We start from the raw sequence: 27,104 nt of genomic DNA, 5'->3' as shown, positions 1-27,104 counted from the left end.
TTGAGATCTTCAGGGGTGTGAAGAGGAATCAGAAAAAGAAAGTGATCTCAGGTAATTTATTCAACTATAACACTCTTTTCTAGAAATGATTCTTAAATACAGGGAAAGAATGGAAAACAGGCTGAGGGTCTCCCTATTGTATTACCTACTCTAGTCTTCATCTCTTTTTTTCATTGCCCCCATCCTTCCCCTTCACCCTAGAGAGACCTGGCATTTGAATATAAGTAGAGAAACTAAAGTGGAGATCATAGACAGCACCTTAAAATTATAGTTTCTCTATGTTAATATTTTAATAATGTTAATATTCTATTATGAATATTTAATAAATATCAGTATTTGTGTTTTTAAGCCCATAGGATGTTTAACATGGAGTAAGTTAACTTTATACATCCAGAAATCCCCAAAGTAAGATAATGATTATGGAAAATATGTTTCCTATTCCACTGATGTCACTTATTATAACTAGCTTATAGTACATGAAACAAATACATAACATAAATAAAACCTATACCTTAGATCCACATCTCAAAGTTAAAAAATACTTTGTCTTTTAGATATAGAAGCTTGGTGTTATGAGTTAGGGTTGTAAATGGTTACTGAATTCAGATGTAGATTACATGAAGTATTTATTGTCTAATTCTTTTATATTTGTTTATTACAGTTGTTAAAACATGGAAGTCACTTACCAAACAGGTAGGTTAAAGCTCTTGGTGTATGTATGCATGCACACTGTATATATGTATACCCACTTTGGAAAATAGTTTGTCATCATCTATAAAATTAAAGATACACATACCCTGTACCTAGCAGTTCTCTTCTTAGATCTCAATTCTGCAATAGTGCATACAAGTATACCTAGTAAAGTTAAACTTGAATATGCCTTATGATCCAGTAATTTTACACTAGTCTCTATACCTACAGAAACTCATACATGCATGAGAGGTTCCAGCAATGTTATTACATTATTCTTAATTGGTCAGAAAGACTACAATACAATGTCAATAAGAAATAAGTTTTTATATATTCATACAGTGAATACTATACCAAGTGAAAACAAATGAATTATACTGGCTTAAACTAGATGAATCTGGGAAACATAATGACAAACAATTCACAAAAATTACAGTTCCATTTACATAAAGTCTAAAATTAGGAAAAAGAAGCCACTTAAGGATGCATTCATAGGTGGGAAAACTAAGGAGTGATAAATATTAAATTAAAGACAATATTTACCTCTGGAGGAGATGGAAGGAAATATCAGTGAGAAATGCAAAGAGACTTCTGAAGTAGTGGTAGTTTTCTATTTCTTAACAATTTCTAACTTTAAGTTTTACATATATTCCTTTTGTATTTTTAAATGTATGATAAACTTCAATATAAAAAAACCACATTACTATAGCATTCTAGGGAACCTCCTTAACTAGTAATAGAGAATCTTCCAAAAGTCTGTAGCAAACATGATGTTTACATGTAAAACTTTAGACATTCTCTTTTAAATTAGATAGAATACAAGTATGTCTGCTATCACAGCTACTACTCGGTTTTATTACATGTCTAAGCTAATGTAGTATATTAATTTGCTAGGGCTGCAGTAGCAAATACCAAAGTTTGGGTGGCTTAAACAACAGAAATTTATTTTCTCAGAGTTCTGGAGGTTGGAAGTTCAAGATCAAGGTGTTGGCAGGGTGGGTTTCTTCTGAGGCCTCCCTCCTTGCTTGTAGATGTCTGTCTTCTCCCTATGTCATCATCACATGTCATTGTTCTGTGCATGTCTGTATGCTGCTGTCTTCTTATAAGGACACCAGTCATGTTGGAGTAGGATCAACCATAATGACCTTGTTTAATATCTTAATTACCTTTGTAAAGGCCCTGTCTCTGAATACAGTCACATTCTGGGGTACTGAGAATTATGACTTCAACTGCAAATTTGAGGTGGACATAACTCAGGCTTTAACATGTAGTAGTGTGACAAGAAAAAAAGAGGTTCTATGGATCGGAACAGTAACAAACAATATGATTGAGAGAAAAATATAAAAATGCATAGATTTCAAATTTATTCAGATTTATTAAAAGTTTAGCAAGGTTGCTGCTAGTGTTTCTGCACCAGCAATAGCAATTAGAAACTGTACCATCAAATAAGATACTTTTCACAATAGCAACAGAAACTATTAGATTCTTAGTGTACCTAACAGAAGATGTGCAAGATACTATTATATTTTTTAAGAGATATGAGTAAGCGAGGAAATATATCATGTTCACGGATGAGTCAATTGGAAGAGTAAGGGCCCAGAATTTTCAGAACAATTCTGAAAAGAAAGGAAGAGAAGCAAACAGACAATAGGATGAGAACAATTGGGCCTGTCTCATATTAAGATTAATAATAGAGCTATAATTAAAATAGTATTATATTATTGCAATTTTTTAATTAGATGAAAATAATAGAATATAGAATCCAGAAACAGACCCAGGCATGTGTGGGAAGATCTGTAAGTCACTGGAGGAGGATTGACCTTTAGGTATTGAACTATAGTCTTTCCAACATGGGGGTAAATACAATTAAATATCAAACTGACCACCATATACAAAAGCAAATTTCAGATGGATTAAGTTCTTACTTTGACAAACAAAAAATTCTGAAATAGTAGAAGTAAAATAAAGGACACAAGAGCTTTCCTTAGATGAGACACATAAAGCAAAGCTCAAAGGAAATTTTGGAAAATTTTACTAAATTAAATATCAAAAACTTTGACATACCAAAAGAATGCCAACAATGTTAAAAGATGTATGACAGATGGGAGAATAGGCTTGCAATATATTAACAAAACATTAAGTGTACTGTACTCATATAGAACTCCTGTAAATCAATATAAAAAAGATAATCAGCTCAGTGAGAAAAAAAAGGTAAACATAGAATGGCTGATCAACATATATAAAGGACCTCAACCTCACTAGTGATTAGGGATACGCAAATTAAACCAATAATATGATACTATTTCACACTCATCAGATTATCAGCTTCCAGAAATCTAACAATACCAATAATTAGCAAAGATGAAGAAGAAAGAACCAGGTGAGGGTGTAAATTTGTATATTCAGTTTTGAGAGAAATTTGGCAATTCTAATAAAGTTGAAAGTACGTATCAAAAACTCTACTTCTAGAGAAGTGTACTAGAGAAATATTACACCAGCAGTCTTGTACGCGTTTTCTGCAGCATCGACTGTAATAGCCAAAATTTAAAAAAAGAAACAATATAAATGTCAGTTGAGAAATGTATAAAAAAATTGTGAAATAGGCATATCAAGGACAAATAGAGTAATACAGGACGGCAGTGAAAAAATATATCCGAGCTATAGGTATCAACATGAATGGACCTAGAAAACTGAAGGTTGACTAACAGCAGGTTGCAGAATAATATAGACTGGCTTGTCTTCAAGTGCAAATACCTTTTCAGGGGTCCATGAAGTCAAAACTTTTTATAATAACACCGAGAAGATACTTGTTTTATTACTTGCATTCTCACAAGTGTACAGTGGAGTTTTCTAGAGGCTACAGGATGACTGGTGATGCCATCATTCTGACACCTAACAGAATATGTGCTTGGGTATTTTTGAGGTTTAAAAATTCATCATTTCTACTTCCACATGCATTAAATATTGATAGATACCCACATAAACAATATCCCCTTGGGATAATTTTTAAGAGTATAAAGAATTACATTTCAGAACTGCTAATATAGAACTGCTGTGTAGCCATTAAAATGCAATGAGTATTTGGCAGGATAAATATGCCCATGAAGTATTAAGTGCAAAGAGTAAGTTACAAAACAATATGTAGAAAATAATTTAGTGTTTGCCACAATGACAAAAATGCTATATAATTATGCCTGGAGAGAGAATTAGACTAAAAGGACTTAAATAAAACTTTCAATTATGGTTCATTCCTGGATTGCAATTAGTTTTTATTTCCTATACTTGCTAATTTTCCTATAATGCGTATATATTAACTATATAATAAGAAAAAATTGTACTTATTTAAGAAAATTATATAAATCTTTTACAAGACAACTATAATTCTAGGAAAATTAGTTTGAAACAGCAAATATCTATTTAGTACGAACTTGCAGTACTGCAATAAAACTCTGATGCTAACCACCCAGAGTTAGTGTCAGACTCCACGGATTTAAGGGCACAGTCCCCAACAAGAGTGCCCTTATTTCAGATGCCAGTTGCAAGTTCTGGGGTCCCCAGGCCACCTATACTTCTGACCAACTGGCTTCAAATCCAAGAGGCTCCCATAATTCCCATAATTAGACTGTTTCAGAACTCAGATACATCCTATATTTATAATTAATAATTTATAATTATTTTAAGGGACACAAATCAGGACTAGCCATATGAAGAGATTCTGAGGACAGGTATAGGAAGATCCCAGACACAGACCTTCCATGCCCTCTTCCCATGGAGAAGTGTGTCATCCCTCCTGGCACATCAGTATATTTACCAGTGGAAATCTCCACTGAGCTTGGGTGTTGAGTTGTTATTGAGGGTTTCATTACATATGTATAATCAGTTGATTCATTGGCTAAGTGATTAAACTCAATCTCTAGTCCCTTTCCCTAACTCTCCCCAGAGGTAGGGAGAGCTCAGAGCCCCAACCTTCTAATCCCATGGTTCTTCCTGGTGATCAGTAAGCCATCCTGGGTCATCCTATTAGCTAAGTGTGATTCAAGGATATAGCATCTTCCAGGAACAAGGGGCAAAGGCCAACCAAATTATTTATTATTTTTTTAAGAATTTTTATGTATTTATTTGAGAGAGAGAGAGAGCGAGAGAGCAGGAGCAGGGAGGAGAGAGAGAAGCTGGTTCCCTGTGAGCTGGGAGCCCCACATGGGGCTCAGTCCCAGGACCCTGAGATCATGACGTGAGCTGAAGGCAGACACTTAATTGAATGAGCCACCCAGGCCCCCAAATTATTTATTATTACAACACCACTACATGTAAGAGACCAATATCTAGGCACTGGGAATGAGGAGAGAGATTCCCAGTCTGAGTAGAAATACAGATTTTACTACGTTTCAAAACTTCTTAAAGTGAGCTGAAGACAAAGATCAGTATGTTAATTAGATAATCCAGACCAGAAGAAGCTGAATTTTTACTAAAATAAACTGCTTAGTCAGTAAGGTTCTGGTCAGTCATTTAGTAGTTGTGTGACCTTGGGTGAGTTCTTATCCTCTTTAAGTCTCAGTAAAATATGCATAATGAGGATTGTTAATTAAAATTAAATGAGAGATTGTATTAGCCCATTGTCAGGCACACAGAGGGCACTGAATAAAAGGTAGCTATGGGTTTTTTTTGTTTTTTGTTTTGGTTGTAAACTCTAGCTGAGTTCAAGCTAGAAGAGATGAAGTTGAATACATGGGAATAGTTAAAATGGAGAAAGATGGGGCACCTGGGTGGCGCAGTCCTTAAGCGTCTGCCTTCGGCTCAGGGCGTGATCCTGGCGTTATGGGATCGAGCCCCACATCAGGCTTCTCCGCTAGGAGCCTGCTTCTTCCTCTCCCACTCCCCCTGCTTGTGTTCCCTCTCTCGCTGGCTGTCTCTCTCTGTCAAATAAATAAATAAAATATTTTTTAAAAAATAAATAAATAAAATGGAGAAAGAGTAGTTGATATTTATATAATAGATATGGTATACATTAAAGTATATAAAATAAATGCAAAATGTTTTTTACTCTCTTGCTCTAACAAAAATATTTATGAGCTTATTGTTGTTTATTGTTGTCAGTATTCCAGCTTCTCTTCGTCATTCACACCTGAGTTCTTACCGCTGCGCTGTTGCTGCTCTCTTCACACACTACTGACTGTCTGTTGCTTGCAGTGCAGAGCTAGATAGCTCTGTGAAGGAAATGAGAGCAGGGTGCACAGATGGGCCTCAGGGAATCCATAAATCCCCTAAAAATTCCTCTCCTGCCTTTGGCAGCCCAGGGTTTCCTTATTTGCCCGTCAGCTCAGCTTTGTAATAAAATAAAATTTAAAAATAAACCCAGTTTATAATGTCACAGAACATTTTTAGGTATAACCACATCAGGAAGGGTTTGTCTAAAAGTGCTTCCCAAAGTGGAATGTGGGGGAAAAAACCACCCAGAGTTCTTGTTAAAAATAACACATTCTGGTTCAGTAGGTCTGGGATGGGAGCTGAAATTCTGCTTTTTGAAGACGCTCTCCGGTTATGCCTAGGCCATTGGGGAACCACACGTTGAGTAGCAAGAATCAGGTCTGGAAATAGAAGTGGTTTCTAGTGTTTTTCAGTGTGTTACTTAGCAAACTACCTTTTTTATTTCAAATTATTTCAATTTATCTCATCAAATCCTTTAATAATTTTTCTTTACAATTAACCAAAATATAATTTTCATTCAATTATTTTGAACTCAGTATGCACAATAAATTCAAAATTCCTTTCGTATCTGAACAATGATTCAAATGTTTAGATTTTCCAAAATAGCTCCCAACCTGCTGTGGTAGTTTGACTTAAAAACAAACAAAAAAGGCTGACTAAGCAATTGAAGTCTGTGTTCTTTACTGAATATATAAGTTAAAATTAGAAAAAAAAATGGAAACAGTGGTCATAATCACTCAGTACCTCTGAACTCCGTCTGACGTCAGCACTCTGAGTCACTGCTTAAATATTCTTTATTCTTTCCCAATATGATCCTCTGTCCATTTACTTCCTCCACAAAGCACCCTAAATCCAAGAGGGCTACAGAAAAGAGACAGTATATAAAGCCAGGTTATCATTTCTGACCTTGTTTAGGAAATCCACCATTACTTACCGCTTTCATGAAACTATCATTTTCTAACTGGTTCCCGAACTTAAACTCACTGTTTTATCTTAATTTGATTATTTTAAATATATTCCTTCACTTGCTAAATTTATCTGAAATTTTTGGTAGCTGTAATTGAATTCAACGTAGCTTCTTTATGATTTATTTTATATTTGGACTGTGGGCAAATATTGGGTTTTGTGGTTGAACAAACCACAGGTATAGAATAGAAAAAATACAGCCATTTATCAGGTCTTTTAAGCAGAGTATTTTTTTTGTATAAGGCATTTAAATATTTTTTATCTATTTTATAAGTATGTGGTTTACCTATTAATTGATGTTATGTTATAGGAATTAAATCAAATGCTCTCAGAAACACCACCAGTTTGGAAAGGATCATCAAAGCTTTTTCGTAATCTTAAAGAAAGAGGTAAGTTAACTTTAGTACTTATGCATTTTAAAATGGACACTATATAATTTATACTCTCTCTATATATTTTTCCTTATACTTAAGATAATATAACAGTTACATATGTGTGTATATGTGTGTGTGCATAGAAAAAAACCGAAAAGAAAAACACCAAATATTAACGATTGCTTCTGGGTAGCAGAATTAAAAGTGTTTCTTATTTTTATATATATTATTCATGTCTTTCAAATTTTTTAGAAGAAAGTGAACTTTTATGGCTACAAAAATTATTTTTCAACCATATTGAGCAGCGAAGGTTATATTTAATTACAGAAAGCATTTTTCAAAAATACTGATCTCTAGCTGTTTTTCTTCCTTCCATTTTACTTCTAAGAGATTATAGATTTTTTTAAAATTTAATAATCAATATGAAGAACTTATTGGATATGTCTTTTGGTCACCCAATTTGAACATGTTTCTTTTAAAAACACTCACTGCAAAATCCACCTCTTTCAACCTACTATATGATCCATATCTATGTATCTAAGCTGTTAATTTATACATTTCCTCTCAATCAAATTATATAGCTTTTATTCTCCTTTTCTTTTACACTTTACTTTTTGTACATATTTATAGAAAGACTAATTAATAAGATCTCTTTAATCTTAAAAAGGAATTTTTCTTGTAAATATACTTTTTTATATTTTCAAATATAAGAGTATAAAACATAAAAATGTTTAAAAAATTATATAAAGTTACCTTTTTCATTTTCATCAATTTTAACATATTAGTTTGAAAATAATTATACTCTAGCATGAAGACAAATATTTTAAAGAATAATTATAATCCTGTGTATTTATCTGAGTAGAATTAGAAATTCTAATTGCTTCCAAATGGTTCAGATGGAATCTGAAAGGAGTAGACACCTTACCTTTCACTGTAGGCTTTTCATAACTAGGTTTTTAAAATCTTTGTGAAATCTGGGCCATGGTATCTTTAAAGCTCTGAAAATTTTTTTCCTGGAAGTTGTCTTAAAGATTGTCATTCAGATCTTAGGGTGGGATGATAGGATCAGGAAAATTCAAAGCTCAGAAAGATAAGTTAGCAATTTAAAAATATTTACTTAATACCTCTTGGGAAAATACAAATTGGGTCAAGTATAATCTGAGAAAAATATATGCATGGAAAATGGCAATTCTTTGTAGTCAAAGAGAGGGTTGAATCTGGAAGCCCTAGGTTTAGGCTTGTCCTAATCTTCTTTATGTTACATGCATATTTGCATGTTTTTTGGGAGAAAAGATCTATTCGGTGCTATGCCACAGAATTATCTGTAGTGATGGAAATGTTCTATTTCTGTGTTGTCTCCCATAGTAGCCACTAGCCAGATGTGGGCTTTTAAGCACCTGAAATGTGGCTACTGTAATAGAGAAACTGAATTTTTTATTGTATTTAATTTTATTTGTTTTAAATTTAAGTAGCCACATGTGACCAATGGCTACCTTGTAGGACAGTGCAGAGCTATGTCATGGTGATTGGATTATCGAAGGAATCCATGTATGCAAAAAGTTTTAGAACCATTAGGTTAGGTGAAGTAGAATGTCACAGAGAGCCTTGCTTTTTTATAAATAGGTTTAAGTGGCAAAGGAATTTTAAAGCTAAATCTTGAGAGCTATTGAGGATTAATTTACAAATGAATTTTATCTGCTTAAAATATTACCCCGCAAGAAAATGTTATGCAGTTTAAAAAAAAATTGATATGCAACATTTATGAAAACATGTATTTCAGACTTAGTTATAACAGCCAACTGCATAATGTATCATAATATAGGAACTAAACAGTATAATGTTTTTAAGGAACTCCCCCAAGAACTTTTTTTATTGAATTTTCAAAAGAAACCTACTTGACATCTTTCTTACCATCTTTTTCTAAAGATCACAACATTGCTATATGCCTAGCATCTGTATTTTTATTTTATTTTATTATTTGATCTTGGGTGGCCTTAAAATAAATTAAAAGGTGAATCTAATAGTTTTCCATTTTTATAATTGGAAAGCATTAAGAATCTACAGTTCTTGTTTAGTAGTATTTTCTCTTTTCCTTGATACCATGATAATTATGATTAGTACTCTCACTGTTAATTGTTCACTGAGGGAAACCTTGAGTTAATTATCAAATAAAAGGTGTATAGTAGTTATTAAACTTCATTATACCAACCAACATCTCTTGTGTATTCCACCAGGTCAATTAGAACAACAGTCAGTGAGATGGGATTATAGAGACAAAGAGCCCATTTCCCAATCCCATTCCCTTTTTTCTTTTTCTTTCTCTTTCTTTCTTTCTTTCTTTCTTTCTTTCTTTCTTTCTTTCTTTCTTTCTTTCTTTCTTTCTTTCTATGAGGGATCCCTATGGAATCTAGGTATTGTATCTTTTATATACATTGACCATTCCAGAATCTTTCTCCCATAACATTCATGGCAGTCAACCAGAACTATCTGTCTATAGGTCACAATATTGTAGTATAAACAAAAGAAGGGAATGCTTTCAGGGCCTCTCGCTAGTTCCCTTCAAGTCTTCTGACAAACTGCCTGACAGTGACTCCTCTTCTCTTTGTTCTCTAACAAAGAGGGTAGCCTCAAAGGACATCAGGTAAAATGGACTTTCAGGATTCACAATCTGATTATTTAAGGATTTTTGTATACCCTTTTACTAAACATTAAGACTATCTGATATCTGGAGAAGTGTTACTGACTTACTCCTGATTTTAATTTTCTCAGGATCCACCTGGAAACTCAATTAAGCATTAGTTCTAGTTTGGGGTGTTATGTCCAAAAGCAAAAATTTGAGTAATAGAATATATATTGTATTTACTCCAAACAAATGCCTTTTAAACTTTGTAATTCTTGGATTAAGAGAGCTCCGGATGCAATATTCAGAAAGTGTAAGCCATGTAATTAAGATAAAAACTTCTTAGAGTACATTTAATAGAAGCATTAACTTTGTCAAGAATAATAATGATAACATGAATGCAGAAAAGCAATAGTTTTGTTTTTTAATGCAGTTACAGAAATTGTATTTGTAAGCAAGAATATCTAAATTTCTTCAAGAGTTAAGAAGTAATTAAGTACTTTACAGTTTAACCATTTTCCACCTTTTTATTTTATGTTAGATTCATCCATTGAAAACAAGCAACAAGTTTAAAGTTACAGTTATAAATAAACAATATAATTTTGCTTTCTTTGCCAGTATATCTAGGAGCATTAATGGGAATTTTGCATGGGTTTTTACCGAGGCATTGTGAAACAAATTAAAAGTAATTTTGTTGCTTCTTTTGCCATGATTTTTAATAGTGTAGCCTTGTTTAAAACAATACTTAGAATGTTCTGTAAAATGGTAAGTTCCTTATTAATATTACTTATTGTTACTGTAAGAATAATATTTTGCTTGATGAAGTAATATTTTACATATAGCATTACTAATACTATTTTTCTTCTAGGTGTGATTTCTTACACAGAATATCTTTTTCTTTTATGTATTTTAACAAGTAAGTGTACTCATTAAGTCTACTTTTGGGTACAGTTTTCTTTTTAAATCGGAATCTTAGAAAACAAATCTTAGATTCTCTTACTATTGAAAATCACTTTAGGTTTATCCATGATTATTTTGCAAAACTCATGTCTAAATGTTATCAGCAAATGCTAAGCATAGCACTATCAAGAGTCAAAGACATAAATGTTTTTATGGACTATGGTATAGTAATAAAATGCTCATAAATTATAAATTTTATATCATATATCATTCCTTTTGGTTTACATGAAAGCCTAAAGGTCGGGTCATGTAGTATTTGTAAATTTCATGCTACACTCATTGAAATCACCTTATTTCTTAAGACTCATGTGAAAGAATGAGTCTTCTAACTAGTGAGTGTATCAAAATACCTATCATACATCCTAAAACAGCTTTGTATTCTCTGCCTCTCATATGCAGCAATTTTTATGAAATGTATGAAGGGCTTACTAATGATTTCAGTTAAATTTCATTGCATTTAATGCAGGAACTTACCTGCTATTGTTCACTGTGCTCCAGCCCCCTGGCTTTTCTGTTCCTTGAATTCTCACTTCAGGAATTTGTACTTTCTGCTCCCTCTGCCATCAGTGCTTTTTCCTCAAGATCCTCATGATAATAAACATTATTCAGGTTTTCTTTGAATGTGAAATATGAACCTTCTTGACTATATTCCCTAAAATAGCTCCCTCTCTTACTTCTCCCTTTTTAAACCTTTACCATGTTTTATTTTGTTCATAGCACTTAAAACTATTTGAAAGTATTTGTTTATGGTTTATGTGTTCTTGTCTGCCTCCCCATACTTGAATGCAAGGTCCATATGGTAAAGATTTTCTCTTTTTTTCCATTTTTGTATCAAGAACAGTGTCTAGCACATGGTAGCCTCTCAAAAACTAGTTGGTGAATAAGCGAAAAAAAGAATAAATGAATATCAGTAGAGGGATTCCTGTTTGTGGGGATTTGTGGAGATATCTGGAAATACAAATTATCAGTGAAACTCTGTCATTAGAAACAAGTCATAAAATTTCTTGTACTTCTATGATTAGAAAATTCAGAGCCATTGTGTTATTCTGAATTTAGTAATGAATGATATTATGTTGGAGTTTGTCACAGGAGGTTTGGGGGATGTACATGTGTGCATATTAATTTCAAAAATTATCATCCTTTATTTTTTCTTGTATTTTTTCTCCTGGACTCAAAATGAAATTAAAATGTTGGTGCTGAAGAACAAGAAGTGTTGTGCAGTTAGTAATACAGCTATCTGGGGTTGTTCCAGACTGGGAGCATTTATGATTCAAATCTAGTCAATGATGAATACTCAAAAATTAGAGGAGTGCCAAGGAGCGTCTTGGAGACTTGTGAAAAAGTTATATTGTTAGCTATAGAACAGCTTCGGTTGCAAAACTAAGTTTGAAATACCTAACCAGAGGAGTGACAGGCAAGAATATAATAGAACTGGTTAGGAAAGCCACTTGTTGAGATGGGACAGGATATGGGTAAGAGTGTGGGAAAAAACACATGGTGGTTTTGCTTACATGGAAAGGTTAGGATCTTTGGATGCAGTGAATCCTCCTTTGGAGTTCAGGACCTATTTTAGAAACTTCTGGGAACTTGAATTGAAAACTTGTGGATGTTTTTAAGATTAGAACCAAGAGAAATGTGAAAACAGAGCTGGCAGGAAGTGGGCTCGAGAATCCACCTTACCTGTCTATGGTTCTCTCTTCTTTGCTATTTATTATTTTAACTTCATTTTCCCTTCCACACAGTGCTTGTAAGGACTTCTTTTCATTTTGTATTTTCAAGATCATTTTAAAGCTTAAAACTTGGTTATTAGAGATGATGTAATTTTTTATTTCTTTCTCAACCGAATGCTAATGAAAGTAGGTTTTAGTTCCTAAACAATATGTTGGAAATGAGCTTGCGTGAAAGACTGGCTTCTGTTTTCATTATTTTCAGAGACAGCTATTACCGGTCAAAAAAAGTAGGGTTACATGCTTCTCTTTTGCTAGCTTCAAGATTTTACAACAGGAAATGCCAAATGTATCTGTGGGAGGCCACTTTTTAAAACTTTTTGCCAGTCATCTCAAAAGAAAGGGTCAGAGGGGCGCCTAGGTGGATCAGTCCCTTAAGCTACCTACTCTTGGTTTTGGCTCAGGTCACGATGTCATGGTCTTGAGATCGAGCCCCACATTGGGCTCCGCGCTCAGTGTGGAGTCTGCTTGAGATTCTCCCTCTCCCTCCCCCTCTACCACTCCACCCCTCACACGCATGCACGGGCCTGTGTGTGTGTGTGCATGTGTGCTCTCGCTCTACCTAAAATGAATGAATGGATGAAATCTTAAAAAAAGAAAGGGTCAGATGTTTCTCAAAGTCATGTGCACTGAGCTCCTCTTTGAAGGGCGTGTTCAAGTTTTCTTCTGTTGAGGTTTTCTTCTTTATGCTTTAGAAGGGATAGAGGGGTTGAACATCATTATAAGGTTCACTAAAGCAGTTTTTAGTGTGTAAAAGTGTGTCTTTCTCAGAAAAGCAATTGTTCCTTGTATTTTGGAGAAATTGAGAATTATTCAAGTCTCTTTTATTTTTTATTTCTGCTTTTGAAGCTTCTACAAGTTTAAACCCAAATATGTAATCTCTTGTGCTTGACATTTATTTTCATAGGTTTTCATTCTGATTCTCCTAAGAATCAGAACTGGTCCATTGTGTTATTTTTTTTTTCTTTTGTTGTAAGTATTGAACATATGTGATAATTTGATATTTCCCTTTTTAAATGACAAACATGGGATAACAAAAAGAAGTGTTTATTTTTGGAAGTCAGGTAGTTAAATTTTACTGTCTCCTGTGCAACACGTATCACACAAATACTTTTAAAGTGTATTATCAATTTTGTTACTAAGTGTGCTAATACATGAAGCAGAAATGTGTATACATATATAGCTTTTGTTATATTTCACTAATAGTAACGTGCTGCTTTTAATTTCTTGGTTAAAGAAAGGATTTTTGTACAGAGTATACTTAACTATTTGTAACTGTACTTTAAAAACATTTTTTCCATTTAACAAGTACTTTTCTGTTCTTTCTGGCAGAGCCACATGCAGGTTTTAGAATAGCTTTCAACATGTTTGACACTGATGGCAATGAGATGGTGGACAAAAAGGAGTTTTTGGTGGTATGTATATTATATGCTGCATTTTAGCAATAAATATTGCTCATTTGTATTCTTATGTTTTTGCATTATTTGGAATAACATAGAAGGAAGAGTGAAACATTTATGCTTTTACCTTAATTTAATAAAGAAGTATCGTGTCATGTACTTTAAATAATTTCTATATTATAAAAATAAAAATTGTATTCATTATATAAAGATGATTATAGTTGTTTACATGTATTCTGAACATTTAAAATGAGTCAAATATTTTCCACTGGGTGGATAACAGGCAGTCCAGAGGTGTGGTATATGCCCAGTTATGCTCAGACTCCATCGTATCAGCCCCCCAGCCACAACTCTTTGCCACGGAACTTCCCTTCCTTCTTATGATAGGATCTGTGATTTTTCTTTCTGCTTTTCTCTTCCACTCATGACTGCCTTATATTCCAGTCTTGTCCCATTTTGCTTTTCCCTTCTCCTGTCTTTGAACAAGGGCTGATCTAAAGTGGGGAGAATAAGATTGTTCTTAGGTATCTATTTCTCATCTGACTGATGCAGCATCGATTTGGCAACATCATCAGCTGCTCACTCATCTTGCCACTCCCCCTTCCAGAATTAGAATTTCTATTTCTTTTTACCTATGGATCCTGCATCTGCGTATGTGGCAAAATGCCTATTCTGTTTTTTTTTCTTCGAAGTAGAGATCCTTACAGTAACAAATTCTATCCTGAACATTTATGTTCAATTCTGTATTTACCTATATTTCCTAGTTAAAAGAAAAGGGAGAGATGGCATATAAATAGCGATTTTATTTTCTATTTTCCTTTGTAACATGCCATTAAAAATCCCTCAAAAAACCTCTTAAACAGCTTAGTATTTTCCTCAGAGGCTGGAACATGGAAGAGAAACTATGAAATCATTCTTTTCTGTGGTAGAAAAGAGAAGAGATAAAAATCCTTGTCATAATCAGTAGCCGTTCAAAAGGAAGCAAGCAGACTAGTTACTGGGATCTCTGTCAGATGGCTTACTCTAATACCCATATAGCCTTTGTCTGGGGACAGTCCCTGAGCCACATCTTTGGAACCTGGAACCATGAAGGACCCCTCATTTGAGTGCTTTTCAGGATGGTGGGGAGGTGAGAGTTTTCAGTTTCACTGAAAAGATAGACATATGTTCCTAACACCGTAAAATAAACAGATTTAGTTTAATGTAGTTTTGTTATGATAGCACAAAACTGTATTTTAGGATTTTCAGAATGGGCCTAGTAATCTAAATAATTTTTAATAAAGTTTCTGTGGCAACACTGCCAAGTGTTGCCCATAGACTAAAAGAATAACTTTTGGAACTCAGTGCATTGAAAGGTGTCTGTATAGATGTCCTTTGGAATATTGTCTGTTTGTGGAGATGGGAGGTAAAAACGTTCACATAGAACTTGTTTCCTGTCTCTACTCTTTGCTGCAGTTTACTCTTTGCAGTGGCTGTACTGCTGCCTCATAAGTGATGTGTTGTTTTGTTGTTTTCATTTGTTTGTAAATATCAAAGAATTCCTAAAAGCAGGAGGTGGAGTTGAGCTAACTTCTTGCAGAGGTCTAAAACCTACGATTCTCCTGCCTACTTATAAATTGATTATTAATAACCCTTGCTAAAAACTCCTTTCACTAAGAAAAAGTGTGAAAATAAATGTATTTGTTATAAAATCATTCATATTTTGTGCTGTATTTGTGTTATTACATATCTTGGGAGGTGATACATTTTATTTGACTTTCAACTATTGCCATACAAAATGAAATGAACAGTTAAGATAGCTGTTCAAGTTACATAGCCATGAACAGTGACCTCCCCATAAAGCTATGATAGAGGTAGGATTAGGCTTCCATCTGTAATATAGAATTTTAAAGAGGAAATAATGCCATTGATAATACAGCTGACATCTCTTGAGTGGTTACTGTGTGACAGGCAATGTGCTGAGTCACTGTCTGTAATATTTACTCTGCACAGCATTCTTTTGAGACCTGGTGATTGTACCTCAATAAAGCTGGAGAAAAAGAATATTCTTATAAAGTAAGGAGTTATCGCCATCTTCCAGATATGGAAAACAATCCCTCGAATAATTGGAGTAACTTGCCCAAGAGGTTATACGCAGAGCCCATGCTTCCACCGCAATGTACAGTTACCTGAAAGGGACTTTAGAGGGCGTCCTCATTTCATATATGAGTAAACTGGAGCCTCGTGAGGGATGTGTGACCTGTCCACCATCATAAAGTTAGTATGTGACAGAAGATGGGCTCAAACCCAGAGTCCCTGAATTCTACTTCAGTGTTCTTTCTACCCCAGCAGGCTTCATCTCTTTTATTTGTGTGTCACAGACTCCCTGAGATAAAGAAAAGCTATAATTTTGTACGTTTAACTGAACCATAGGCTGCCAGTATCAGAAAATGTATCTGTCGTAGTTTTAATGTTCTTGATAGATGAAGCTAATTCTTTGTTTTTAGAATATACCTAGCACAGAGTGGTAAGTAGGTACCCAGAAATTCACTGGATATTTGATTCTTGATCACTTTCAGCTTCAAGAGATATTCAGGAAAAAAAATGAAAAGAGAGAAACAAAAGGAGATGAAGAAAAGCGTGCAATGCTGGTAAGAATAATTTATAGTAGTTTAAGGTGGGTTTTCTAGGTGAGAATTTTTTTATTCATGTTGAAAAACAGTAATTGAAGTCTGTAACTTTGGAGCTGTCCCTTTCAGGAAAACTTTCTAAAGTTCTCATGTAGAAAATCTGCTTCAGATTTATATGCATCTGTATCAATATTATATCAAATATTGATATTAAACATCTGTGTCCATAATCCTACTCATTATATCATTTTCATCCATATTGTTGTTATCCATGAGATTTGAAGGGTATATCATATAATAGATGAAACAGATCATTATGCATGAAAAAATTTAAAGGTGAATTGCAAAGATTTAATTATACATGTGAGTGAATTTAGTGGCATGATAGCCATGTGGATGTTGAAGCAAAAACAAGGAAAAAATACGTTTTTTTAAGATCTTAGAAATATAGGCTCTTCTAGGATGAGTAACGTTTTCAACTTATTCTGAAGGTAGAGTTAAGCAACATTTCCCTCCATTTTCCTACCAGTTTTCTTTTTTTTTATCCCACATATTTCAGTCTGACAGTATCCCAGGTTCATAAAAATAACAAACAGATTCTGAGATCTTACTATCTAGGGGCTGTAGTAGATGGTTTGCATGCATGTTCTCATTTCATCTGCCAATAGTTCTCTTATTATCTGTAATTATGTCAAAGCCAAGATTGGAGTCCATGGCTGGGCAGCTCCCAAACTGTACTTTTACCCTCTATAGCGTATTTTTTTCATCTGGTACTTAGATAGCAGAAACACAGTTTTGTTGAGATGTAAATGATAACTGTTTCCTTTGCAAATTAGTGACCCTGTGCAGTAGTTTAGTTGGTCTACCTGGAATTCAAATAATTAACTTTGGAGAGTTGCAGCATTTTTTTTATTTTCATTGTTACAAGGATATGTATTATGTTTTTTAAAAACATGGATTATCTGTAGCAGATGGTGCCATATTCAATCCCCATAGATTAAGTGTGTATTTATATTTATATTAATAAAATGAGATTATCAGGATATGAAATTCCTATTATTTCATAGAATGTTTGACTATGATATAATTATCAATATTTGTTGAGCCACCCTCAGTAATCTAATTGACAAAGTGTATGGAAGATACTCTTTAAAAAATCAAAGAGCTGATGTAATGTTAGCCAGGAATTAAAAGGGGCATTACAAGTTCTCTAATTCAGGTCTCATGCTTTTTAAATTATAATCAATAAATCCCATGGGAATTAGCCCCATAAATGCCATTGTTTAGAATATTAGCAAATAACACTAGAGAATTAAATACCTTCATAAATTTTATTTTCTGTAGACAACATATTGAAAGAGTAAGCAATTGTTTTAATTTTGATAGATTATACTTAACTGGATAGGCAAGTTGTTAATAAAATATCATTTAGTAGGTTGAACTATGTTAATTAATCTTTTGATATACCTCAGTGATAGATCATATTTCAATGGATAGAAATTTTTTTTTAATTTGAGCATAGTTGAAACACAGTGTTTGCATTAGTTTCAGAAATTTAACTGTTTTATTTATTTGTTTATTTATACTACTTCCAGAAAGGACTTGTGGATCTTCCAAGAAAAACACAATACTATTTTAATCATTAACACTTACTGGAATATGTAAGTCAAGTAACAAAGGGAGAGAGGAAAGGGAGAAATGATAGCAAACAGCCCACATTGGGAAAAGTTAGTGTCAGCACAAAGCTTGGCTCTGAGCTTTATTGCAGCCCAGGTAAAGTAAAGTTAATGCTGATTTAATGCAAATAGCTCATAATAGTGATATAGTAAAACCTCATTAACTTGGATTAATTAGGGAAAGTCTATCTGAATTATGAAACTTTAATTATATCAGCATACCCTAAATTGTATAATTTTATGTGCATACAGGTCAGTGAAGCATTCTCTAGCAAATATATGGAGAAGGAGACTTATTTTAAAGAACAGATAAAAAGAACTTATAAGTAATATACTGTATAACTTGCTTATATGTAAAGAAATGCTTACTAGAGTCATTGATCCACACAGGTACCTCGTAGGTATTTATCTTACAGAGTTTAATTAGTGCTCCTGAAATTTATTTACATAATTTAGCTATCAAAACTATTCTTTAAAACAATCCAGTAATAATCTTTAGTATAGCCTCTGAACTAAATAAATAGCATTCTAAGACAGTACAACTCTCTACAAATATTTGTTACTATGTTTAACAATAATGATGATTAGTGGTAACTTATTGTTAATTGTTGCCACATTTTAAGTAATACAAATATGAACTGATGAGATTTTGAGTTTTTAAACCATTGAATTTAGTGTATAGTGAAAATATACTGATTACATTAGGGGACAGTATAGTTCAGGCTTAGGAGCCAGATTTTCAAAGTCTGAATATTAGCTCTGTCATTTATTATCTGGGTGACCTTGAACAGGTCCTTAACCTGCCTGTGCCTCAGTTTCTTCATTTGTACAATGGGGATAATAGTAGTAATGACCACATGTGATTGTTAGGGGGATTAAATGACTAAAACATGTAGCCACTTAACAGTATATGCTTCAGAAGGAAAGAAGGAACAAAACATTTCTTGAGACACTCTGTGCTATATTCATTATAAATGTTACTCCCATTTAGTCATCATTACATTTCTGCCAGGTAAGTATCATACCATTTACAGATCAGAAAGGCATCTTAGAGAGGTTCATTAACTCGCCTAAGATCACAGCACTAAAAAGAACAGAACATGCTTCCACTGCAGGTCTCATACCATTTCCACTGCCATGCTGCTGTATCTAGATTTTTCCCCTAACCCATATAGAATTGCTGAAGCATGTCTAAATAAACCTTGTACTTCAGAGGAATGTTTTACTCAAAGCAGTAGTTGATCAGAAAGTTAACATGAAAATGGTTGAAATGAGCACAGATTCATTTAATATTTAATGATATGAGATTTGAAAACTTTGCTACTCATCTTTAACATTTATCCCACTTGTATTGTGCGTGTGCTCTATATAGAATGTAGCATAATGATTTGCCCTTCCTAATTGATTATTTTGTCGTCTTTTTCTTTTTTTCTTTTGCTATACTTGGGTTCATTCTGAAATGTGACACTTCATTTGGCCCTTTGTGCTCTATGTCAGCGTCTTCAACTTTATGGATACCATTCTCCTACTAATAGTGTATGTACAATACTTTAAATGTTCTTTATGTAAATAGCCCTCACCTGTTATACTTGATAATGTTATTTCTTTATATACAGCTATATCTGCTATTGAGAATGTTTAGGAATTTATTGAACATAAGAAGGTGCAGCCAAGCCAAAATTTTTTATTTCCTTCCTAGATTTATAAGAAGACTAAAATTTACAGAGCTATTGTATATCTTTAACTTTAGATTAAATTAAGGAAAAGTTGAGTGAACAACCACCAAAAGCTCTGGTTAAATAATGAAAATTTTATATTTTTCAGCAGTATTTGAAGAGTTAAATATAAATTATGGAGCAGATTCTCAGCTATGCTCCTGCAGAACCCAGGTATTTTAAGAACTAGATTTCTCCATCTGTTACAGTCTTTTCTCAACTCTAATAAAGAGAATATTAATAGATAGACTTTTCTTAGTCATTAGTATTTTTGCAAAATTTTTCAAAAACTTTTGTTGCCTACTGCCTATGGTCTATACAAAAATCTGGTATGATACCTGATATGTTTACTGTATCAGTGTATCATGTTATTTCCCAAAGAAGATTATGATTTTCAGACTCTTCTTTTCTTGAAAAAGTTGGGAGTTCCTGCAGATACCTTCCAGATATACTTATGCTAAGCTTTCTTCTTCTTTCCTTCTCCTGGAAAGTCAGAACTTGTTGGTTAGCCCAGCTACTAAACAAGTGAAAAAAGGCCGTGGCCCCTTTTGAATGTAAACGTGCACAGTTCATTTAATTTCTCTAAGGATCCTTAAGTCACTTAGAAGGATCTTTCAAATCATATGAACTGTCCGTGAGAGGGGCCCTTGAATTCGGGTATACTGACTCAGTACCCTGCTGAAAGTGTTACGTCATAAGTGTGCACCTCTAAAGCGGGTGTGCTGTCTCCTGTGTTGGAGAGTTGATCAAAATTCCATAGAGTAAAAATTAACTCTGTTCTAGATTTGAACATACACTGGAGGATGATTTAGCATAAGATAAACCCAAGCTATCTTGCTTCAGTCACAAGGAATGGACTAGAACAGGTTGGAGAATAAGCCAAGTTCATGGGACGCTTATGACTGACTAATTGTTTTGATAACTTACAAGTACTTAAATTTTTGCTACAAAATTCACTATTGTTTCCCATTAAAGTCTGCCATTTTCCTAAAAATTTTAATGTTCGTCTGTTAATCATTTCAAAAATTTATAAGAATGTATAAAACAAAAATCTCACAGATTATAATGCCATATGCCCTCTGAAACTTAATAAATGTTAATAATACTTGTGGCTTTTTTACTTATTCTTCTAATCTCATGTTTCATTGCATGAGCCATTTTTCCAACTGTGGCATTTTATATTTTTCCTTTAAACTCAAAATAATTTTCATATAGATGATTATGTGGTTTTTAAAAATATACATTCCAGAGTACTATCATTAAAAGGAAACAGGTACTAACATAGCTCTAGTTTAAGTTACATATAGAAATTGCAATCACTCAGAGAGTAAGAGAATGATATTAAGAAGCAGATTTAAATTGCCTATTTTGTTTATGTTATGCTGGCTTATTTAACAGTAAAGTAAATATATGATTTTACATTTTATTGTGGTAATATTTTTTATTTTTATTATTTAATTAAAGACATTTTTTCCATCTAAGAATATAAAATACATACTTTAATGTACTTGATGTCATTTTTATCCACAGTTTTATTAAATGGATTGCATGACTTTTCAGCTCCCTTAGGGTTTAGTTGGTTATATAAACTGACTTTTTTTTCCTCTAATAGAAAAATGTTTTGCTCAGAAAGGAATGATCCTTTTCAAAAAAAATGCAAGCAAACAAGAGAAATTTGTTGAAAATTAGAAAAAAGTTCAGTTGACCCGAAAATGTATATAAAATACTGTGATGTACATATTACACAAATATATTAGTACAATGTTATAAATTAACTGGCAGTTATGTGCTAGTTCCCCAAACTGTAGATCAACTCTCAGAGTGCCAAAGTATCTAATGTGAGTGCAGTTCCTGGAACTGAATATAACCTACGATTCTACCTTTAGGACGAAGTTCCTTCAGGAAAGACAGGGACTCTCCTGACTTTGACTGTAGAGAGATTCTGTGGCCTCTGTAATAGCCTCTTAGAAAACTTAATCACTCTTACAGTATAGAGTATGCCTGTTTTATGTCAAATTATTTCTTGCTACAGTGTAAGGTTAAGCATTCTCCTTCATATCCATGAAGAATAGTTACATTATAGCCTTTTCTGTTCCAAACAACCATGATTCTTTCCAGATTTCTCATATATTCAACTCTTGATTATCTTGGCACAGGAATGAAAAAAGTATAAAAAATTCAAAAGAATAAATAGTGCAAAATCATGTATATTTTACTTTGAAATGTCCTATATGATTTTTTTTTTGTTCTTTTAAAGGTTATTTTAATTACCCTAATTCCGTTGTAGTCAGAAAATGTGCCAGTTTTTATACGGTTTTTAACATGTGTCAAGGCTTGTTTTATGGACTAAAACAAAGTCTGTGTTGGAGGAGAATGTGTATTCTCCGACTGGGATACAGAGTTGTGTTATATATAAGACCAAACATGTTAATACGTGTTTTAAACCTCTATCTTTACTAATATTTTTGTCACCCTAATCTGTGAATTAATATGTTAAATTATACATTACAGCAATAGACTTGTTAATTTCTACTTGTAATTCTGTTATTTTTAAATTTTATGTATTTCGAAGCATTTTTATTGCTTGCTATAAGAATATAGATTTCTTTAATCTTTTTGGTGAATTGAATTTTCTCTTATATACGATCCTTAGATCTCTAGAAATGTTTTTTTGCCTAAAAATCAATATAGTTGTCAAAATAAATATACCAACTTTATTTTTGTTAATATTTTGTATTATTTTCTGTTTAGTTTTATTTTCTATTCTTTAATAATGATGAAACTTTCCCTTATTTTTAAAATACACTTTTAGTTCAGAAATTTACTGCAAATAAAATGTAAATATAAAATTAATAATAAAAGTAAACCTCATGTATATCAATAAATAAAACATTGCCATGCCCCCAAATGCCCCTTCCTAGGTCTTTCTAATCATAATCCCTCCCTCTCCTCCAAAAGGTAATCACAATCATGACTTTTATGTAAATCACTTCTTCGCTTTGCTTTGTGGTTTTACCACCTACTTAATGCATCCTCAACAACATAGTTTATTTATTTTTTTTAAGATTTTATTTATTTATTTGAGAGAGAGAAAGAATGAGTGAGAGAGAGCACAAGCCAGGGGGGAGAGACAAAGGCAGAGGAAGAAGCAGACTCCCCACTGAGCAGGGAGCCCGCTGAGGGACTCCATCCCAGGACCCTGGGATCAGGACCCAAGGAGAAGGCAGACGCTTAACTGACTGAGCCACCCAGGTGCCCCAACAATATAGTTTAGTTTTACCCCAGATAACTTTAGGGAGCCATTATTCTGCTTACCACAGTGATATATTCCCTTCTTGAAATAAGTCTTCTTTTTTCCTAACTTCCTTTTCTCTTTCTTCCTTGTCTTTCCTTTCTCCCTTCTTTTAATTCCTTCCTTCCTTCTTTCCTTCTGTCTTAGTCAATTCATGTTGCTATAATAAAAATGTCACAAACTGGGTGGCTTATAAAGAACAAACATTTCTCATTGTTTAGGAGGCTGGGATATCCAGGATCATGGAGCTGGCCAATGCAGTTTGATGGGTGATGAGGGCCTACTTCCTCATTCGTAAATGGCACTTTCTTATTGTGTCTTCACATGGTAGAAGGAGACAAGGGAACTCTCTCTCAGGCTTCTTTTATAAGGGCACTAATCCCATTCATGTAGGCTCTGCCCCCAGACCTAATCCCCTCCCAAAGGCCCCACCTCCTCTTAATACCATTGCCTTGGGGGTTAGGATTTCAATTTAGGAATTTTTCAGACCATAGCTCCTTCTTTCCTTCTATTTATTAATGTCATGAAATGCCTTCAACAGGATCTTACTTTGGCTCAGCCAAAAAGGCATAGGGAATTCTTGACCAAAACTTCAAAGTTAAAGGAAGTTCTACTAATAACAGACTCTAAACTTAGGCAAAAAATGTGTCAGACTTACAGAATACAGTACTTTTGGGACATCATTTTGCCCATGCCATCCATTTTCGAAGTTCTTCTGAACTATCTGTGTCTTTTACCTTTTTTAAATAGAAGTCTACACGTACCTTAACATTCTAGTAAAGAAGCCCATATAGTAATCAAAGTCCCTGAGAAGACTTCAGGAAGTCTTTGCAAATTTTCCTACATTTACATATCAGAGCATCGTAATATCTATTTCATATCCATCACAGTACTCAGTTAGTGATATTTGGGCATTTCCCCTCTCAGTCGTTCCTTAGTCTGTAGGCGTATATTCTCATTTTGTATTTGCTTTGCATTTCTTGCTATAAAATCTATTCTGATTTTCATTGCTGCTTTAAGCTATTTTAAATATTGTGTTATATTTTTCTGATATTAAAGTTTTCTACTAGTTTTGCATGTTCTGAAAATTTACTCTTAATTTCATCACCCAAGCCATTACAAAATTAAATACTGGCTCCTGAACAGACACATATATAGGAATCTATGACTATCCCGAGAAAATCACTGATACGTGAGCTTTTTTCCTCTTAATACAAAGAATGACAATAGTTACCGTGAGAATATTGTTCTTCTTCTCAGAAACTGTAATCTAAAAGACTGTCTGTATAAAACAACATATCAGCAGTTACAGCAATTCAGTTATATTGTCTATCATAATTTAATCTTTGGAGCTAAATGTTGAGTATGAAAGCTTTCTGCAGGAGGGACTATTAAACTGTTATGTTCTAAATAAGATTTTTTTATTGAAAAAAGTAGTATATGATCCTGATAAATACACATTCTTAAAATATTTTAAAATATAGAAAAGCAAAGAGAAGAAAATAAAACATCCTAATCTCACCATTCAGAGATAATCAGTGTGTCCGAATATATTTACTTCTTTTCTAAGCTCAGAAAATGTATTTTTTCTATAGAGATCCATATCAATATAGTTTATCAAACTACTTTTATCCCTTAATATGTTGTAAACATCCTTCTGATATCATCAGTGTGGGTGTGTGTACATATGTGAGTGTGTGAGTGGTGATGGTGACCAGTATTGGAAGAAGGGAGGCATTGCTTCACAAAGTGAATCAGTCATACTTGTTACCCTTCAAATATCAGTGTAGTCAGCCTGATTTTCTAGTCTGATAGGTTTAATAATTCCTTTCTTTATCAGACACTGACCTTTTCAGTTACAGTAAAAAAAAGTATCCAAATTGAAAATATTGAGATAATATTTGCAGAGTATTTAATCTAGCTAACATTTATTGAAGTTCTACCATACTTATATAAAAAATGAACTTTGTTCTATATTCGGCTAATTTTACTTGGCTTATAACTACTTAGTTAAAGCTTGATTTGTTACTAGAGGGGGAGTGAGTGGATTCTCTAACATATTGCTACATTTACACTGATGGTAATAAGTATACTTATGTTTATATAAGTGATTCCTGCTAAATAATACTTTGTTATTAAGATTTTACTAAAATAAGTCAGTAGATAGTATTTTTCTAATTAATAATAATGAATTAAAGCTTAGTTTTTTAAAATAACTCCCAAACACATTATAATTTTGTTAGTGGCACCAGACTTAATTAATACACACAAAAATAAAAGTTCTCTTCATCATCAGACACTTACTCCTACAATACATCGTGTAGCATTTTCTTCTCCCAATAACCAGAATACCAAGCCTGAGAACCTGTGAAATCTTCCCTGGTAAATCCTGACAGAAACTGCATTTAATTATGTTTGTTTACAGAGACACAGGTTAAGCTTATAGTTCTTTGTTTTCATATGAAGATTAGACTGCCCTTCTTAATCGTGATCTCTTCAGATTAGCCAATACTGAGACAGAAGCTAGTGTTTTATCCTTGCAAAAGGTTAGAAAGTACCTTATCTATTCATAGTCGACATACCTACCAAACCCCTGAGCTTTGCGTGGTTTAACCTAAACTGGCATATTTCTTTTTGACAGGTTTTAGATTAATTTAGCGTCTCTACATATGATGTGGTCATTTTGATTCTTTGATGCGCTGACATGATGTACACTAGCCAATAATAATTGATTTTTAAATTAAGTGTGATTTTTATAGGTTGCTACAAAATTATCAAAATACTGTCCAAATGAATTTACTTCACATAAGGTGTGAATAAAATTTTTATTTTACACTTTCTTAGAAGTGATGCATGTTTCAGTAGGCAGCATGGGGGAGGGCTGAGGAATGTGATTCTTTTTGACAAAGCCACATTGTACATGGAAGTAGTGGTTATATACCATTTCACCTTTGAAAATACCCTGGGTTTACCAGCAATGTAATATAATACTGTTGTGTGCAGCAGAAAACAAAACAGGTAAGCTAATGTGTTTTCTTTTCAGGGTTGGCTAGAAGAGACTTAAAGTGTATAAATTATCATTCTTTGTGACTGTTCTTTAGATTTCAGATGTACTTCTTAAAACTTCTACAGGTACTTAAAACAGATGCTGAGGAACTTGTCTCCAGAAGCTATTGGGATACACTGAGACGTAATACAAGCCAAGCACTCTTTTCAGACCTCGCAGAGGTATAATTAAACCTCAACCAGGACCTTGTACTATTTGCCGTTCTGTTAAACTAGTCTTCATTTCATTTTAGAGTTACAATGATGAAACCAAAAATAATTTTATATTTCCCTTTTCTTCGGTAAAGCAATAATTTCTCTATATAAATAGTATATTCAAATATTCTAGCAGGGGCTGCAAGGTTACCTATAACAATCTATATTAAGTCAACTTGCTTGTGGTAGAAAACATGACTTTCTAACTTAATTAAAAAGAAATGGCACTATTTTTAATTTAAGGATCATTTCCAGGAAATTTGAGAACGCTACTTTATAATTTCACTGAATCTTTTAACCTTATAATTTTGCAGTGTTACATGAAGTGCCAAAACTTTTAACTTGGTAAAAGACAGCTAGTGCTTTAGAGTTATGGTAAATTCAAACATTAAATTTCCTACTATTAGTTGTGTGTAGTTTACCAAGGGTGAGTAAGGGGAGGTATGGTAGGAGCAGTCAGTCAAGGAAGGGAGGAATATTTTAACTTGACATTGTTTTTGGATTGCCAGTGCAAAGAAAATTAAAAACAGACTAACAGTTATTCATTAGTGTTTTTTAATTCCATAGAGACACGCACTTTATTGCTGCATTCGGGTGGGCTGTGCAGCC

General features: G+C 33.3%; 1 protein-coding gene across 1 annotated transcript in view; it reads left to right on the top strand.

The window, feature by feature from the left end:
- The window catches only part of MICU3 (mitochondrial calcium uptake family member 3), a 101,943-nt gene that overhangs the window by 52,313 nt on the left and 22,526 nt on the right, over nucleotides 1–27,104 (top strand). Inside the window, exons 3-9 of the mRNA XM_040643317.1 lie at nucleotides 662–693; nucleotides 7,172–7,250; nucleotides 10,724–10,771; nucleotides 13,875–13,957; nucleotides 16,501–16,572; nucleotides 19,725–19,763; nucleotides 26,367–26,462. Of these exons, the coding sequence (XP_040499251.1) occupies nucleotides 662–693; nucleotides 7,172–7,250; nucleotides 10,724–10,771; nucleotides 13,875–13,957; nucleotides 16,501–16,572; nucleotides 19,725–19,763; nucleotides 26,367–26,462 (449 nt within the window). The remainder of the gene's footprint in view (nucleotides 1–661; nucleotides 694–7,171; nucleotides 7,251–10,723; nucleotides 10,772–13,874; nucleotides 13,958–16,500; nucleotides 16,573–19,724; nucleotides 19,764–26,366; nucleotides 26,463–27,104) is intronic.

The sequence above is a fragment of the Ursus maritimus genome, unplaced genomic scaffold (assembly GCF_017311325.1).
Source record: "Ursus maritimus isolate PB19 unplaced genomic scaffold, ASM1731132v1 scaffold_28, whole genome shotgun sequence".
Lineage (NCBI taxonomy): Eukaryota > Metazoa > Chordata > Mammalia > Carnivora > Ursidae > Ursus > Ursus maritimus.
The sequence above is the reverse complement of the archived record's forward strand: the minus strand, read 5'-3'. Positions and strand labels throughout refer to the sequence as shown.